The 18,133-nt window shown below is 43.0% G+C and overlaps 1 protein-coding gene across 2 annotated transcripts; it reads left to right on the top strand.

The window, feature by feature from the left end:
* The first annotated feature begins 2,077 nt into the window (after positions 1-2,077).
* On the top strand, positions 2,078-14,360 carry s1pr4 (sphingosine-1-phosphate receptor 4). 2 transcript variants are annotated; one of them, XM_072244397.1, is made up of 2 exons: positions 2,078-2,237; positions 8,968-14,360. In XM_072244397.1, the coding sequence occupies exon 2, from the start codon at positions 9,061-9,063 to the stop codon at positions 10,195-10,197; it is 1,137 nt and encodes a 378-aa protein (XP_072100498.1). In that variant the 5' UTR covers positions 2,078-2,237; positions 8,968-9,060; the 3' UTR covers positions 10,198-14,360. The 2 variants fall into 2 exon arrangements, with proteins under 2 accessions (XP_072100498.1, XP_072100499.1); XM_072244398.1 differs by lacking the exon at positions 2,078-2,237 and adding an exon at positions 4,269-4,596.
* Positions 14,361-18,133: the final 3,773 nt, after the last annotated feature.

Genomic DNA, 18,133 nt, shown 5'->3' with positions numbered 1-18,133 from the left:
GTAGATGTAGTGTATATGGATTTCAGCAAGGCATTTGATAAGGTACCTCATGCAAGGCTTATTGAGAAAGTAAGGAGGCATGGGATCCAAGGGGACCTTGCTTTGTGGATCCAGAATTGGCTTGCCCACAGAAGACAAAGAGTGGTTGTAGATGGGTCGTATTCTGCATGGTGGTCGGTGACCAATGGTGTGCATCAGAGATCTGTTCTGGGACCCTTTCTTTTTGTGACTTTTATAAATGACTTGGATGAGAAAGTGGAGGGATGGGTTAGTAAATTTTCTGATGACACAAAGATGGGGGGGTGTTGTGGATAGTGTGGAGGGCTGTCAGAAGTTACAGCAGGCATTGATAGAATGCAAAACTGGGCTGAGAAGTGACAGATGGCGTTCAACCCAGATAAGTGTGAGGTGGTTCATTTTGATAGACCAAATATGATGGCAGAATATCCAATTATTGGTAAGACTCTTGGCAGTCTGGAGGATCAGAGGGATCTTGGAGTCCGAGTCCATAGGACACTCAAAGCTGCTGCGTAGGTTGACTCTGTGGTTAAGAAGGCATACAGAGTATTAGTCTTCATCAACCATGGGACTGAGTTCAAGAGCCGAGAGGTAACGTTGCAGCTATATACGATCCTGGTCAGACCTCACTAGGAGTACTGTGCTCATTTCTGGTCACCTCACTACAGGAAGGATGTGGAAACTATAGAAAAGTTTCAGAGGAGATTTACAAGGATGTTGCTTGGATTGGGGAGCATACCTTACGAGAATAGGTTGAGTGAACTTGGCCTTTTCTCCTTGGAGCGGTGGAGGATGAGAGGTGACCTGATAGAGGTGTATAAGATGATGAAAGGCATTGATCATGTGGATGGTCAGAGACTTTTTCCAGGGCTGAAATGGCTAGCATGAGAGGGCACAGTTTTAAGGTGGTTGGAAGTAGGTATAGAGGATATGTCAGGGGTAAGTTTTTTACGCAGAGAGTGGTGAGTGCGTGGAGGAGGATACAATAGGGATTTTTAAGAGGCTCCTGGATAAGTACATGGAGCTTAGAAAAATAAAGGGCTATGGGTAACCCTAGGTAATTTCTAAGGTAGGGACATGTTCAGCACAGCATTGTGGGACAAAGGGCCTCTATTGTGCTGTAGGTTTTCTATGTTTCTATGTTTCTAATGGGTCAAGCAGCATCTAGGGAGAGGAATAAACAGTCAACATTTTGGCCTGGAAGAGCTTTGACTGTTTATTCCTCTCTATAGATGCTGCCTGACTTGTTGACTTCCTCAAGCATTTTTTGTGTGTTGCTCAACATTTTCAGCATCTGAATATTGTGTTCTAGTATAAGAAGCAAAGATGTTAATATCTGTGCAGCAAGAACCCATTTACAGGAATGTGATGAAGTCCGGATGAACTAGTTTTGCATTTGAGGAATACATATTGACCAGATGAAGATCAACAATTTTCTTCTATATAGTTGCATCTGATCTTTTACATTCTTCCGAGAGCACTGTCGAAGGTTTCAGGTCGCTATTGCTCTGAAAGGTGGCACCACTGCCAGTTATGTCTTTCCACAGTACTGCCCTGAAGCACCAGGCCTGCGTTTCTGCCAAGCCCCGGGAGTGGGATTCGAACTCATTCCGGTCAGTCAATAGAGTGTTGAGCCTGGCATCCGGTGCAAAAGGCAAACCGCTGGAGGAACATCGCGAGCCAGGCAACATCTATGAAGGGAAATGGACAGCTGACATTTCAGGTCTCGACGGTTCTTGGGTTCCTTCCACAGATTCTGTCCGACCTCCTGAGCTCCCCCAGCAGTTAGTTTTTATTTTCCCTTTTGAATTCATTTCCAACTCAGGTAGGAGTGCTAACATCAAGCCTCAAAGTGCAGCTGCAGTACCTAAGTGGATCACTGCACTGTATATTTAATGGCACCTTGGAAAAATCCCTACAGGGTAGAAATATCTTTCCAGAGAAATCCAGCAGCTAACAGGTTAAGCTGGACAAGGGGTTGTTTCTATCCTGAACTGTGCAGCTGCATGAAGTTCACGTGCAAGGACTACGAGTCTTATCAGTCCTTTCGGTCTGTCTTGTCATCCTGGGTGGAGTAGACCGATCACAACAAGTCTGCTTGCAACTTCTGTAATTTGAAGAGACCATGTGTGCAGTCAGAGCAGCTGTGGTGAGTGGAGGCTGCTGAAGAGTGCGTCGCAGCTCAAATAATGAACAAACAAGTTGTCAATATTACTGTGGTAAGTTCAACTTTCCCTATGATTGTACTAAATAACTACAAGTAAAACTATTGTTGCCTTAACTTCATAGCATTTCACTTGAAAGAAAGAACTTAAATTGATCTAAGCTCTGTTACCTGTGGATCCAAACTCTTTGCACTGATAGGCAACAGTGACATCATTAAGTCTGTATCCAAGTTTTAAGAAAAAAAGTATGTATAGTTTAGTTTTTTTTTAATTTTAGACTTTCAATGCATATACTGAAAAAAAATCCATGTTAGTATCATGAATATACAGTATGAGCTGTAAAAACGTGGTTTTGCTATGTGGAAATATGTCAGAATGGAGAAATAGTGCTAAAAAGGAAAGGTCTTGCAGTTGCAAAGCATCTTTTACAGACCTGAGACAGCTCAAAGCACTTCACAGCCAATGAAGTATACACAGAGCTGGAACGGCTCCAGGTGATTAGTGCACACCGAGCCCCAATGAAGCCTGCTGCAGCCAGTGCCATGTCATCTGTGTCAGAGATTTGATTGAGAGACATTTAATGCCCAGGGCATTGGGGATAGCTTCCCTGGTCTACTTTTAAAATCTTGTCATGGATCTGACCCATCCATCTGAGAGTGCAGGCATGGTCTTAGCTTAGGGCAAGTTCTTTTGGCCACTGTGGGCATCTTTAGCACTGGACTGATGTACTAATGTAAGATTCCGTGCGTGACAATGTCATTCAAAGGTAAGGGTTCTGCGTAGGTGCCCTTCTACTTTCCCCAGCATCTTATACTCTACCTCCTTTACTTTTCACCTCTGGATTCGCCATCATCCCTCCTTCATCCCTTCCTCACTTCTTCAAACTCTATTTTCCTCTCTTTCCCTTCTGTGCCTCTCCTTTCTTTTCTCTGCTTCTGTCCTATCCCTTTCATTTCTCCAGTCCATCTCTCTAGTTTTCTTGCTTCTCCGATCTCCTTCGACCACTCCCCCCACATCATTAACCTACTCTACACACTCTCCCTTCTTCCGACCCATTCTCTCCACGTGTCTCTCTCTCACACACACACCCACACACAGACACACATATGAATGTACGTATCCTCCTATTCTGTGCATAATGTCCAGGGCAATCTCCCTGAACAGGGCATTTCAATATTCGTTACTTAGACCTAAAGGGCGTAGTGCGAAATGGAGGAGGGAGAATGAACTTGTCAACAAGTAGAGGTGCGATAAGTGATAAGTGCAGAGATGAGTCAGAGGTGAACATAAAACCGTTCACACCCAAGAGCATAGACAGTCTGAGAAAGAGTCATCTAGTCTAATCACTCTGCTGAACTGTAGGCTATATGGTTGTTTGCAACATCGGCTAGATATGTTTTATTCCATTGCCATGATCTAAAATAAAATAAAACCAAAATAAAATAGGTATGTGGTCCTGGGGTTATGGCATTTCATGTGCTCATCCCACTTTTTTCAACTATGGTGCAAGCTCCTGTCTCCACCATCCTTTCAGACCGTGAGCACAAATCCCACTAGCTCTTGGAAGGGCCATTTTTGCTCAGCTACTCTCCAATCCTAATCCCTACTGTAAAGTGCTGTCGCTGTTGTTAGTGGAATTAGGTAGCTCCACCACTATCTCTGTAAATGTAAGGATCCACTCTATCTGCTCACTCTGCTGACAGATTTCCGTACAGTACCACAAATGCCGGTGGCTCGCGAGGCAACTACTGCTTTGGCTGTGAGTGCTCAGTGCTGCATTAGTACAGGGCCAGCGAGTGAACAATGACAATTCTTGCGCTGGAATGTAAGACAAACAAGAGGGAGAAAGAAAGAAAGCTGAGAGGGGACCTCCCTTCCCTTGCCTGCTTCGTATAGGCCGACAAAGGATGCATATATGAGGGGGGAATGTGTTCCTCTGACACCCGGCACACAGCAGAAATTCTGATGCAAGAAGTGTAAAGCGTACAAATGAAGTGACCAAGCAAATTCACCAAGTTACAGCTATTGTTAAAGAGGAAGTTGAATTGTGCAATGAAATCTGACTGGTTGTGCCTGTAATCTGCCAGTCCTGACAGCAGCATACACAATAGAGTGCCGGCCTCTTGTTTTTGTCAGAGCTTATAGTTGAAAAGTGCAGAAATAGAGCTCCTAAAGCATTGCCATTGCAACATTTTGATCCTGGCCGTTTTTCGGATGGAACAATATCAGGATTATACCTAGATGCCTCAGTGGGAGACACACTAATCCGAAGGTAGTGGGTTCAAATCCCACTCCAGGAACAAGAGCGCAGATCTACACTGACAGTGATGGAGAGAGCTGTAGATGCTCAGATACTGTTAAGGGACTTCGTATTTTGCACACAGAAGGAATTAGAGATAGAGGGATCAGAGAGGCAAGTGGTATCTAAGTCAAAAGTCAAACATAATCGAACTGGATGTTTGATGTCTTTATTTATGTGTAGGTTTTCAGAAATATTTCTTTACTTTCCTCTAAATGCCTGCAAGAAAAACACCTTGATAATACATTTACTTTGACTTTGAATAATGGGGTGGTTTTGAGAGGCAGGGTAACTACTGCTCTGACTTTATTATATTGGCTGTATTATGTATTAGAACCAATGCTGGGAAACATATTGTATAAATTCAAATAATTTCTTTCTTTAAGTTTGTATGTCTCCCATGTATTTTGTTTTGTATCTTTCTCTGCTACAAGAATCAGCCTCGAGACACCCCTTCTTTGGGTCAAGATGATTCCCTTGAGTGCCATGCAGTAACCTATATTTACAATATCTTAAAACACACGTGCTTGTTCCTTCATGTTCTTGTTGCTTTCGTGGTTTATATACAGCACAATGTATAACAGGGTTTGAAAGCAAATTCAGTTTTCTTGCAATAAGTCTGTGTTCAAAAGTATGGATGATATTGTCAACAAAAAGACCAAAGAGGCTTTGTTTAAAAGAGCAGTAAGTGATATTTTGAGCGGTCCAAACATAATGAGGTCACTCTAACAATGGTGCCACTGAGGAATAGGTATTGATTGCCTATGTAGGAAAGATTCTGCATTTCTGTAGCCACTTTTATAATATTCCAAAGCAGTTTGCAGCCAGAGATGTACAGTTGAAGTGTCATAACCGCTGCAATGCAGGAAGGTAGGCAGGCAGTTCGTGTATAGCTAGTTTCCACAAGCAGCATCATAATAGTGACCAGGTTATCTGTGATTTTGAGGGGGGGGGGGAGGGGAAAATATTGGCCAAGGGTCTGGGCAAAACTCTGAATCTGTGCGATGGGACTGATCAGCGGGCAGAAAGGCCTTGCGTTAGCACTTCGTACGCGTGGATGGCATCTCTGCCGGTGCAGCATTCCCTCAGGACTGCCCTGGAGCTTCTTTGTCATCGCTGTTAGCGCTCAGCAGGTCAGGCAGTGTCTGTGGAGAGAGAGAACGACCAATTTATTCTTTCACTTCAATTAATTTATACCAGGTGTTGTTGCATGAATGAAGTCACTGGAGAAGCCTCGGGTCAGAGAACAACACCTTATATTCCGTCTGGGTAGCCTCCAATCTGATGGCATGAACATTGACTTCTCTAACTTCCGCTAATGTCCCACCTCCCCCTCGTACCCCATCCGTTATTTATTTATATACACACATTCTTTTTCTCTCTCTCCTTTTTCTCCCTCTGTCCCTCTGACTATACCCCTTGCCCATCCTCTGGGTTCCCCCCCTCCCCCTTTTCCTTCTCCCTGGGCCTCCTGTACCATGATCCTCTCATATCCCTTTTGCCAATCACCTGTCCAGCTCTTGGCTCCATCCCTCCCCCTCCTGTCTTCTCCTATCATTTTGGATCTCCCCCTCCCCCAACCACTTTCAAATCTCTTACTAACTCTTCCTTCAGTTAGTCCTGACGAAGGGTCTCGGCCCAAAACGTCGACCATACGTACCTCTTCCTATAGATGCTGCCTGGCCTGCTGCGTTCACCGGCAACTTTGATGTGTGTTGCTTGAATTTCCAGCATCTACAGAATTTCTCGTGTTTGGAGAAGTCTAGTGTAGTTTTGTGTTTCAGGTAGTCTAGTGTAGTTTTGTGTTGTTTCACATAGTCTAGTGTAGTTTTGTGTTGTTTCAGGTAGTCTAGTGTAGTTTTGTGTTGTTTCAGGTAGTCTAGTGTAGTTTTGTGTTGTTTCATGTAGCACCATGGTCCTGGAGGAACGTTGTTCCGTTTTTACTGTGTACTGTACCAGCAGTTATGGTTGAAATGACAATAAAAGTGACGACTTGACTTGAAAAGTTCTGGTAGACATGACACAGCCTCTTCACTGGACAAAACAAGATACAGCAGGTATCATATGGAGATGTTTTCAACGGGAAGGTCTGCCTGTGCCCAGCTCTACACACATCTTATGTGCTAAAGAATGAAGAAAATTCAGGACAACTCAAACAAATCCATATTTACAATCTTCCCACCACCAAGCCCACAACAAGTGTTCATCACTCTCGCATCCATGAGGTGGAATGTTGATTGGACTCATGCATATGTAGTCAATCAGCTATTTCCTCGTCTGCTTGGTCTGCGAATCTATTCAGAGCTGCATTAAAATCAAATCCACAATCCATATTCAGATGTGAAGATTGGGAGCTGAAGTCATTTGCTAAATGTAATGTGCCGAACCCAAAAATCGCTCTAGAAGATCAGCCGTTTTACATCAGGTGTAACAACAGGAAATTGTGGGGTTGAAGAGGGTGGAGTACTGTGAAGTACTAGAGTGATGATAATGATAAGAAATGAAATGATACCCAGTGGCAGGCAGGTTGAGAGTGGCGCCACACGATTACAGTGCTAGTGCTTCGGGTTTAGTTTGTTCCAACATTCTCCCCATGATTGTGTGGGTTTCCTCAGGGAGCTCTGCTTTCCTCACATATTCCAAAGACGTGTGCGTTAGTAGGCCACATGGGTGTAATTGTGCAGCATCTGCTCATTGGGCTAGAAGGGCCTCTTACTGTGCTGTAGCTCTAAAATAAGAAACAAAAGGAAGGAGGGAAAATTTTCCATTTATGTCTTAGAGAGTTTTTGTTAAAGTAAATTAAGTTAGGTTTCCTGGAACGCTCATGAATTTTAGAGTAATCCAGGACAAAGTAGGCTGCTTGATTGGCACCTATCCTCTCCATCACCTGCATGGACCAACTCCACATATGCACAGCAGTTACTCATCCTGGCTACTCTGGAAGCACTTCCTAAACATTCACTTACTACCATCAAGGCCAAGGGCAGCAGGTGAACAGGAACACCATCACCTGGAGGGCTCTCAGACCACCCTGACTTGGGAACATATTGCTGGTCCTTCATTGCTGTTGTATCTAAATCCCAGAACTTCCCACTCAACAGCCCCGTGGGAGTACCTTCTCTAGAGGGGCTGCTGACTCGCTACCACCTTCTCAGGGTGATATATGCAGGTCTCTCCAGTGATGTCCAGATCACATAAATGGAAAAGTATAAAATGGAGGCTTGAATGTGTGTGAAAATTCACAATGATGGGAATCTTTCCACAGAATGATGGTAATCTCTCCATAAGACAGAAGGAGAATTGGGCCCATCGCGTTTGCTCCACCATTCAATCATGTTTTATTTATTTTCTCTCTCACTCTCATTCTCCTGGCTTCACCCCACACCCTTACTAATCAAGAACATATTAACCTTCACTTTAAATATACCCAATGTCTTGGCCTCCACAGCCACCTGTGACAATGAATTCCCCTGATTAACCACCCTCTGGCTAAAGAAATTCCTCCTCATCTTTGTTTTAAAAGGACATCCTTCTATTCTGAGGCTGTGTCCTCCAGGCCTAAATTTTCCCACTATTGGAAACAGCCTCTCCACATCCATTCTATCTTTCAAAATTCAATGGGTTTCAAAAAGATCTCCCTACCATTCTTCTAAACTCCTGTGAGTACAGTACCAGAGCCATCAACCATTACTCACATATTAACCCTTTCATTCCCAGGATCGTGCTTGTAAATTCCCTCTGGACCCTCTCCAATGCCAACACGTCCTTTCTTAGATAAAGGGTCCAAAACTTCTCATAATACTCCAGATGTGGTCTGACCAATGCCTTATGACCAGCATTATCAACTGACCCCAGCCTCCCCTGAACCAACCATCCTCCATCAACTTGACACCTTTACAATTCCAACAACGTATGCAGGCCAAAATTGAATTGTTCTACTGTTGCCAGTTGTACTTTCACTCCCCGTGCCCCAAGCTGTACAGTCCCAACCCTAAATCCCCCCCCCACTTCCTTTTAACAGATTCTTAAAACTTGCATCTTTAACCCAATGTTTGGCCTCTGATGCCTTCTTATCGGACTCAGTTTGAAATGTCACCTTAGGAAATACCATGGATTGTTATATGCCATTAAATTTTATACATAAATAGCTGCCTCGCTGCAACAGTGTTTGCACTTTAAGAACTCTCCAGCCACAGGTTTCTTCTGTTATCGTTGGGTAACCAATCAATCATACATATATATAAAAAATCTATTAGGTGCTGTGTACCCTGAGACAGAGCGTCAACATTCTGGATGGTGAGATTATCAACAGCTAAACAGCACAACCAACATATCAGAACAAAAGTTCAATGTTAGACCACAATCATGTGAACACTTTAGTTTCTTGTACCAGCACTTGATAAAAATTGCATTGACTTTATCTATACAGATATGAGATAATGTTCTCAATGAAGCTGGTGATAATGTCCCTCACTTTTCTTGCAGGTTCTTTGAAGTTTGACACTGTGGGTCAAAAGTCTACAGGCTCTGTTGGTCAACTGCATTCACTGTTCCTCAGCACCATCGCCCTTCAACAAGATGAAGAACACCAGTGAATGCATGGCTTCATTTGTCAGGCAGGAAGCCAGCATCATTCTCCAGCATTATAACCACACCGGGAAGCTGGAGAAAAGGCGACTTCCCAGTGAGGGCATGGACGTCATCAGAATTATTTTCGTGATAGTCAGTTGCTTCGTTGTTATAGAGAACCTGCTGGTCTTCTTCGCCATCCTGAATAACAGACGCTTCCGGAGCTGGGTTTACTACTGCATTGCCAACATTACCCTCTGCGACCTGTTGACTGGCACCGCCTACATCGTGAACTTGTGCCTATCTGGCGAAAGGACCTTTTACCTCTCGCCTACGCTCTGGTTCCTCAGGGAAGGGGTCCTGTTCTTCGCCCTGGCCGCCTCAACGTTCAGTCTGCTTATCACAGCCATAGAGAGATATGCGACCATGATCAGACCTGTACCCTATGCTTCGGCAAACAAAACGTACCGTGTCTACTGCCTGATTGGCTTGTGCTGGCTGCTGGCTTCCCTCATCGGTCTTCTGCCGCTGCTGGGCTGGAACTGCGTGTGCAACTTTGAAGAGTGCTCCACCTTGCTGCCTCTGTACTCCAAGAGCTACATCCTCTTCTGTATTGTGATGTTCATCATCATTATCATCGGGATTGTGGCCCTCTACAGTGGCATCTACCACCTGGTCCGCAACAGCGCCAAGTCTGCGTGCAGTAGCAAGAGCAGGCAGAAGTCAGTGCGGCTGCTCAAGACCGTGTTCATGATCGTGGCTGCCTTTGTGGTCTGTTGGAGCCCTCTGTTTGTGCTCCTTCTTCTGGACATCTTCTGCGACTCATCGATTTGCTTTAAGCTACACACCATGGAGTGGACTATTACCTTGGCGGTGGTCAACTCGGCCATCAACCCCATCATTTACTCCTTTGGCAGCAAGGACGTGAGGCGGGCCATCCTCAGGCTTCTGTGCTTCTGCTTTATCAAGGCCGGCACGCCCTTGCCCAACTTCCTGAGCCGCAGCGAGTCGATGCTTGGGGCCTCCACCGACAGTTCCTATAGACTGAGGGAGAGCTTCCGGAATTCAAAACTGATGAGCCCAAAGAAGACCTTGCCCAATTCAGAAGGGAAGCAAATGATTCCAAATGACGTTTCCCCGCATTAACTTCACCAATAGAATTGGTGACATTATGGCAGCAGAAGCCAATGAGAGGATTTTCCCAGCCTACCTAATGACTGCACAGCCACAAACCATTGGATTCAAGCTTCATTCCTGAATTTTTGGCTTGTGGTCCTGATGACATTATTGAAGGAGCTGTGCCTGAAGGGAGGAACTGTTTTTCAAATCAGGCATTGACTGGAAGGTTGGCTGCTCTTTCAGGTAACAGGTACTGAACTTTATCTGTTAATACTCCTGTAAAGAGTCTCAAGATTTTCTTTTCATGACTCCAGTTTTGTTGTTGGGATAACCCTGTGAAGAATGGGACAGTTCTCTCTGTGAACAAATAAAAAGGTGGAAACAAAAATGGGAAATGCTGGAAGAACTCAGCTACTGAAGTGGCGTCAGGGAAGCTACGTCCACATCCTTGTTGGCTACATGGAACAGTTCATGCTCCAAGCCGACTCTGGTAACAATCCTCGATTCTCCCTACACTGGAGACTGCATGAGTGCTGCTTCCTACAGCCATGCTGAGCTCATCAGTTTCATCAGCTTTGCCTCCAAATTTATGCCCTGCCCTCAAATTTACTTGGTTCATTTCTTGCATCTCTCTCCCCGTTCTCGATCTCTCTGTATCCTTCTCTGGAGGCAGATTATCCAGTGGTACCTTTTACTGACTCTCACAGTTATCTTGACCATAATTCTTCTCGCAGTGTTACTTGTGAAGACTTTACTGCCTTTTCTCAGCAACTCCATCCCCACTGTACCTGTTCTTAGGGTGAGGCTTTCCTAGAAGATCTGAGGTAAACTTTTTCAAAGAGTAGGGATTCCCTTCCACCACCATCAATGCTGCCCTCACTTCCATTACCCGAACATCGTCATAATGGGGAGAGAGTTCCACTCGACCTTGCCTCCCACCCCACGATCCTCTATATCCAGCACATCATTCGTCGCAACTTCCATCATCTACAATGGAATCTTACCACAAAGCACATCTCCTCCCCCCACCACGCTCTCCATTACTTTTTCCATATCCAGCACGCCATCTTTAATGAGATCTTACCTCTGAACGCTTCTTTACCTCCCCTGCCCCACCCTTCACTTTCTGCGGTGATTACTCTCTCTATGATCCCCTTGTCTATTTGTCCTTCCCCACTGATCTCCCTCTTAGCGCTTCTCCCTGCAAGTGGGCAGCAGTGCTACACCTGCCCCAAGCTGCTCATCTCTCACCACCATTCCGGGCCCCAGTCCTTCCAGGTGTGGTGACACTTCACCTGCGGGATCGCCGGGGGGGGTCTACCGTATCCAGTTCTCCCAGCGTGGCCTCCTCCACACCGATGAGGCCCGACATGGTTTGGGAGATCTGCTTTTCAAGCACCTTTACTCCATTTGCCACAAAAGGCAGGATCTCACGGTGGCAAATCGACTTCTCATTCTCATGCTGACATGTCAGCTCATGGCCCCTTTACTGGCACGATGAGGCCACACTCAGGGTGTAGCAGCAATGCCTCATATACCGTCTGGGTAGACTCCCACCTGATCACATGAATATCGGCTTCTCGAAGTTCCGGTAATTTCTCTCCCCTCCACATTCTCTCTTTTCCCATTCCTCATTCTGGCTTTCCTCTCACATCTTCGTTTCATCTCACCTGTCCATCACCACCCTTGGATGCTTCTTCCCTTTTCTTCCATCTCCCACTATCCTCTAATAATTCAGCCCTTTATCCCCTACACCTGTCACCTCCCAGTACCTTGCTTCACTCCCCTTCCTCACCCACTCTTCCTCCACCTCACCTGCCAGTTTGTACTTCTTCCCCCCACCCCTGCGTCTTATTCTGGCTTCTGACCTCTTCCTTTCCAGTCCTGATGAGGTGTCTCGGTCCAAAATGTCAGCTATTTATTCCTCTGCATAGATGCTACCTGACTTGTTCAATTCCTCCAGCATTTTGCGGGTTTTTTCCTGCAGAATCTTTTGTGTTTAGAAGCCCATTAATGTTTCAGTTGGGTACCCTTCCTCAGATCTCATGCTGAGGCTTTAATCTGTTAATCTCATTGCTTTGCAGAATTCTGCTGCATATCAATTAACCAACTTTTTTCCCAGCACGACAGCAACAATTTTACTTTAGTGGAGTGACTGAAGATCTGACTGGTGCTGCACATTCTTGGTACCTCAGAATGCACTGTTAATATAATTTTTTTGATAAGGTTTTACCGCCAATGTTCTCCATTTATCAAAACCAAAAGATGGGAATAAGTTTTAAACTGATTGTATCTAAAAAGATTATGGAAGGATAGTGCCTTTGTAAACCAACATAACCACAGTAGAGTATCCTCACTGGACATTGCAAATAATTGTATTGGGATACATTACAGCAGCATTAAAAAAGATTGGCAGTAGATATTGAGCAATCACATCATGGAAAACTCTTATTCTTGTAAACAAAAATCTTATTTGTATGTAATAGCAGTTGCTCTTGGAGATGAAAGGTGTACAGTGGACATATTCATTGTAATGGAGCAATACAAGAGGCTGTTCAGCCCTCAAGGCCCTTCTACCACCTACAGCTGAACCTTTTCCCTGACTTTGTACGATGACTCTCGCTACCCAACCGATTGGTGTCTCAGAAGCTCTAACTGCTGAGCAACACCCCTGGACTTTTCATCATCACTGCTGTGGATGTTGCAATTCTGCTCTTGTTTCAAAATGTGTTTTGACATGAAATGTATGACTGCACATGGCCACTTGGTAGAGAGTTGAGAAGCACTTTCAAAGGGGAATTGGTTAAGAAGCTAAATGGAAGAAATTTGCCTAGGTGGGAAGTAGGGGGGAATTACTGGAGGGCTTATTCAAAATAGTTAGCATTGAGGGCTAAGTGACTTCTTATGCTTACTGATGCCCCTTTACCATATAACATCTAAAGGGGAAAATTAGTCTCTGCTCATGACTGCGAAGCAGGTGTAATATAATGTGTGGGTGGTTGTATCACTTCCCCCATTGAACCTTCACCCAGATTAAACACATGGGAGGTGAACACAACTGACAGCTGATACTGGAACATATACTTTGCATTCGCCCTAAGACATTTTTTCAAACTCTTGCTTTATAGGTGGGATGCTGAAATGCCTGAACCACCTTCAGGCTCTTTACATAGGTGGTCTTTACAATAAATGATATATTGGTCATATAGGAGCCTGGGTTGTATTTATGGGAAAGCTAAACAACCCTCGGTAGTTTAAGGGTTGTAGCTCTTGAAATAACCAGGCTGGAAACTTGAGTTCCATGTTCCCCAAGGCATAAAGATTTAACATCCTTGGGGAAAACTGCTAAACCAAAATGGGAGGAATAGAAAGCCAAAGAGGGTGAGCTAAGGTGGGTGGGGTGATAGTGTGGAGCATGAAGCTCGGATAGGCTAAGAGCAAATTGCATATTATAAATTGAGTTATTATTGAGTCTCTAAATTTATTTTGCATTAAGACTGTCAACAGTCATTTTCCTAATTTTGGACATACAAATTTAAATGCCTTGTTGTAGCATATTTATTTATAAGTGGCACAGATATTAAAATCCAGATTATGCATCATTCTGAGTAGCATGGTATGGATACGACTCCACCACATAGGAAATTTTGCCAGGTTAAAATTTAGTTTAACAACACAGCATCAGCACACATAACAGTTCACGGGGGCAAGTGGTCGGAAAGCAAAATTTCAGCTTTCTACGTCCAAAGTGCGAATCATTTTAAGAAGACTCTGATTTGAGATTTCATAATTTCCACATTGATCCATTCGCCTCAGGATGTGCCAATATTGTATTGTACACAGATACAGTAAAGTAGCCAAATGCTGTTCAAGGGTTCATTTAATATATGCAACAATGCAGTTTGATATCACTTGACACTGGTGTGCAAACATCTCCCTCGTATGGACAGCTTCCTTCAAGTGCCAGAGTGATCGCTTGTGATATTAACAAGATGGATGGGTTGCTTATGGCTTAAGTGTGGTGGTATGGTGTTAAAGGATTATGGCAATTCTGTATTTTCTCCATTAAATGCCATCAGATTGTATTAAAACATCTCAATTTTTGTCACAATTGTTATCTACGTAGTTTGTAAACTGTGAAAAATTATTTTTGAACTTAATAAAAAAAACACTATTGTGTATTCAACCTTGCTTTGTGTGGGTCACTGCAGACATACTCTGTATATTCTAATTGTTGGTTGAAATTCACAGACAATTGGAACATGTGTTGGGTTTCAGTGGGAAAGGATAGTGCACTAAGGAGAGCTGTATGGTGGATGATGCCATAATCGATCCCAAGTCTTACCTGAGCAGGAAAAGAGTCGTTATCAAGTCATGGTCAGCAGGAACTACATTTCACTGTTCTCCTGCGAGCCATTGTTAATCAGGAACTAATTCTAAAATAAAGATATTCCAAACAACTCAGCATAAAAATCTACACCGACTCTGCATTCCAATACAGAGAACATTGTAGCATTGTAGGTGTGACCTTTCGGGTGAGATGTTAAACAGAAGGATCATCTTACTATGCTTACTGGCTGGACACAGAAGATCCTGCAGCACTGTTACAAAGCAGAGCAGCGAAACCATTTCTAGCAACTTAAGCAATTGTTATCATTAAAATCAACATTTGAGAAACAGATTAGATTATCATATTGCTCTTTGTGGGAAATTGCTGTGAATACATAGGCTGTATTGTTTCTCACGCTACCACAATGGGGATGTTGCAAAAACACTTCAAAACAACCTGGGGCTGTGGTAGACAATATATCGATGCAAGTCTTTTTCTCATTAATGTCTGAAAGTGTATCTTATTTGTGCTGGAGAGTTCAGGAACTAATTTTTCAACTCCATTCATTATGAAAATATTGGAGCATCAAATTGTCCAATTATCAATGAAGAGTCTGTTCTCCATTTGCTGCTGGGTCTTATGGATGGTTGTGCCTAGGAACCAATGACAGGAGAGGGTGAGAGGTAGATGGTCAAGTAATGAAAGATTTTGATAACTCCAACCAGATTTAGAACTCTAGATCACTGGTTCTACAGAACTCACCTTTCAAAGACAGAAATTCATCCAAACCTTTGGACATAATGCCTCTAAACTCTTGTGACAGCTTTTACATAAATCTCCATCAAAAAATAGTCATCTGTATAATGCATTTCCCAAGACATCCTAAGGAAGACCTTATAATATTAAGTTTAGATGCTGAGAAAGCATTCAACCAAGTAGAATGGCAATACCTCTATGAGGTTTTGAAAAAATTTGGAATGGGAGACAAATTTATAACTTGGATTAAGCTACTGTACAGTAACCCTAGAGCTAAAATACTAACTAATCAGACCCTCTCTGAACCATTCAGTTTGCACAGGGGCACAGGACAGGGCTGTGCATTAAGTCCCTTATTGTTTGCGTTGACCCTGGAACCACTGGTGGAGACTATATGTTCCCACCCCAAAATTTATGGGTACAGTCCAGAGTATACTATCAACAAAATTTCTTTTTATGCAGATGATGTTTTGTTGTTTGTAACAAAACCATACATTACTGTTCCAGTTTTGCTGGAAATAGTCAATTTATTTGGCACTTTCTCGGGGTATAAGACTAATTTGGGGAAAAGTGAATTATTCCCGGTCTAAGTAGAAGAACAGGAGGGGCTTAAACAATTTCCATTCAAAATAACCCTTGAGAAGTTTACTTACCTTGGAACTACAATAACCAAAAGGTATAGTTCTCTATTTGAAGCAAATTTTATCCCTCTAATTGAAAAGATTAAAAAGAAAATAGAATTTTGGAAGACACTCCCAATTTCTTTAGTGGGTAGAGTAAATGCAGTCAAGATGATCTTTCTTCCCCAACTGCTCTATCTATTTCAGAATCTGCCCCTCTATCTTACCAAAACCGTTTTTAAAGGATTAGATTTGATAATTCTACCATTTATAAGGAATTATAAAGCCCATCGAATTAGGAAAGAACATCACTGCAAGAATAAGACTAGTGGGGGGCTGACACTACCCAACTTTATTTTTTATTACTGGGCTGCTAACGTCAACCATATTCATACTGGATAGATGATACAGTTGTACTTCCCGGATGGTTGGAGATGGAGCGTGAGGATTGCCGACCATATTCCATAGGGGCAATCACTATGTCCCCTGTTCGGTTAAATAAAGCCTGTTATAGAGGCAATCCCATTATCCATAGCACCATACAGATGTGGAGACAAACGGGGAAGCATTTGAAACTCAGCGCATTATCTTTTCTTGTACCTGTATCAGCGAACCCCTCTTTTATCCCCTCATGTATAGATGGGGCCTTTGATGCATGGCGAGAATTAGGGATACACAGCATTGGAGACTTATACATACAAGGGATTTTTACATCATTTCAGCGGCTCTAGGACAAATTCGGATTGCAAAAGAGTCAGTTTTTCAGGTATCTCCAGCTAAGACACTATATAAGATCATATCTTTCTGGTTTTGAGATGGCAGAACCTGATAAATTAGATAATCATTTAAGATCATGTTTAGGGACGGAACACATCATCGCCTATCTGTAGGATGCCATACAAAACAAGTGTCATACAACAATGGATAATATTAAAAAAGAGTGGGAAAAGGAGTTGGGTACAGAGATAGAGGAGGTTATATGGAATGAGGCTTTGGAGTATGTTAACTCCTGTTCCATCAATGCCAGGCATTGCTTCATACAATTTAAAATCCTACATAGACTACATTACTCAAAAGTAAAGATTCATAAAACATTCCCAGAGGTGTCCCCAATATCTGAGAAATGCAAGTCCTCGGAGGCAAATTTGTTACATAGTAATGCTTTATGTTCCGGGATACAAGAGTATTGGAAGCAAATATCTGAGGTCCTATCAAAGGTACTAAAGCTTCAGATAATACCAGACCCCATTTTAATAATTGTTGGAACTTCTGCGAGGTCAAATAAATTCCAGGCTACAACACCTGACCTATGACATACTTAATGGAAAGAAACTGATATTGATGTTCTGGAAAAAGAAGGAAACTCCATCACTCAGATAATGGCTGGCTGCATTAATGGATACTCTGCATCTAGAGAGGATAAGATACGTTATCAAGGAATTTGAAAAAATCTGGCAACCATTATTGTTGTATTTAGAAGAGACCGACAGCTGAACTAAGTGTGGGGGGCGGTAGGATCTAAACAGCACATACGGGAGGGGTGAGGGGAGGGTAGGACTGGGTAGGGGAAAGGAGACGGAGTGGTAGGGTTTCCCTTGCATTTTGCTTGTATACATACATTCATTTGATTTTCATTATGTTGTTATAAAAAAGAAAAGAAAAAAGAAGCATTGTACCTTAGGACATTGTCGGTTGTGGTTAAGCTGATGTTGCTTCACAATAAAAACATTTGAAACTCAAAAATAGTCATCTGTTTTACTTCAAGATTTTCCCTTCAGTTCTCTGAAATATCCAGGGATAACCAGCAGAGGGACCTAATCACAGCAGTGGGATTAATGGGTGCTTGGAGATTTATTCCACTTAATGCCCTTTTATTGCATAGAAGAATAGCTTCATCTGATTTACTTTCTTGATTAAGCATTTTATCGACGTGGTTCATCTTCACAACCAAGATTTAACAGAAACTTCTAAATTACATCTCAGGTAATCCTTTGGGATTAGAATGAAAATCGGGATTATTATCACTGAAATTATCACGTGAAATTTATTGTTTAGTGGTAGCAGGGCAGTGCAAAGACATAAATTACAAAATAAATATTATGAGAAAAGGAATAACGAGATAGTCTTCATGGCTTCAGGAACTGTTTCGAAATCTGATGATGGAGGGGAAGAAGCTGCTTCTGGATCATTGAGTGTGGGTTATCAGGATACAGCATGACCTACTATCATTCCGGTCATGTGGGTAATGATGTGGCCA

The sequence above is a fragment of the Mobula birostris genome, chromosome 26 (assembly GCF_030028105.1).
Source record: "Mobula birostris isolate sMobBir1 chromosome 26, sMobBir1.hap1, whole genome shotgun sequence".
In the NCBI taxonomy this organism is placed as follows: domain Eukaryota; kingdom Metazoa; phylum Chordata; class Chondrichthyes; order Myliobatiformes; family Myliobatidae; genus Mobula; species Mobula birostris.
Note: the sequence above shows the minus strand (reverse complement) of the source record. Positions and strands in the feature narration are given on the sequence as shown.

What these genes read in the sequence shown, in the direction of transcription:
- s1pr4 (XM_072244397.1), top strand. Translation starts at nt 9,061, where the DNA reads ATGAAGAACACCAGTGAATGCATGGCTTCATTTGTCAGGCAGGAAGCC.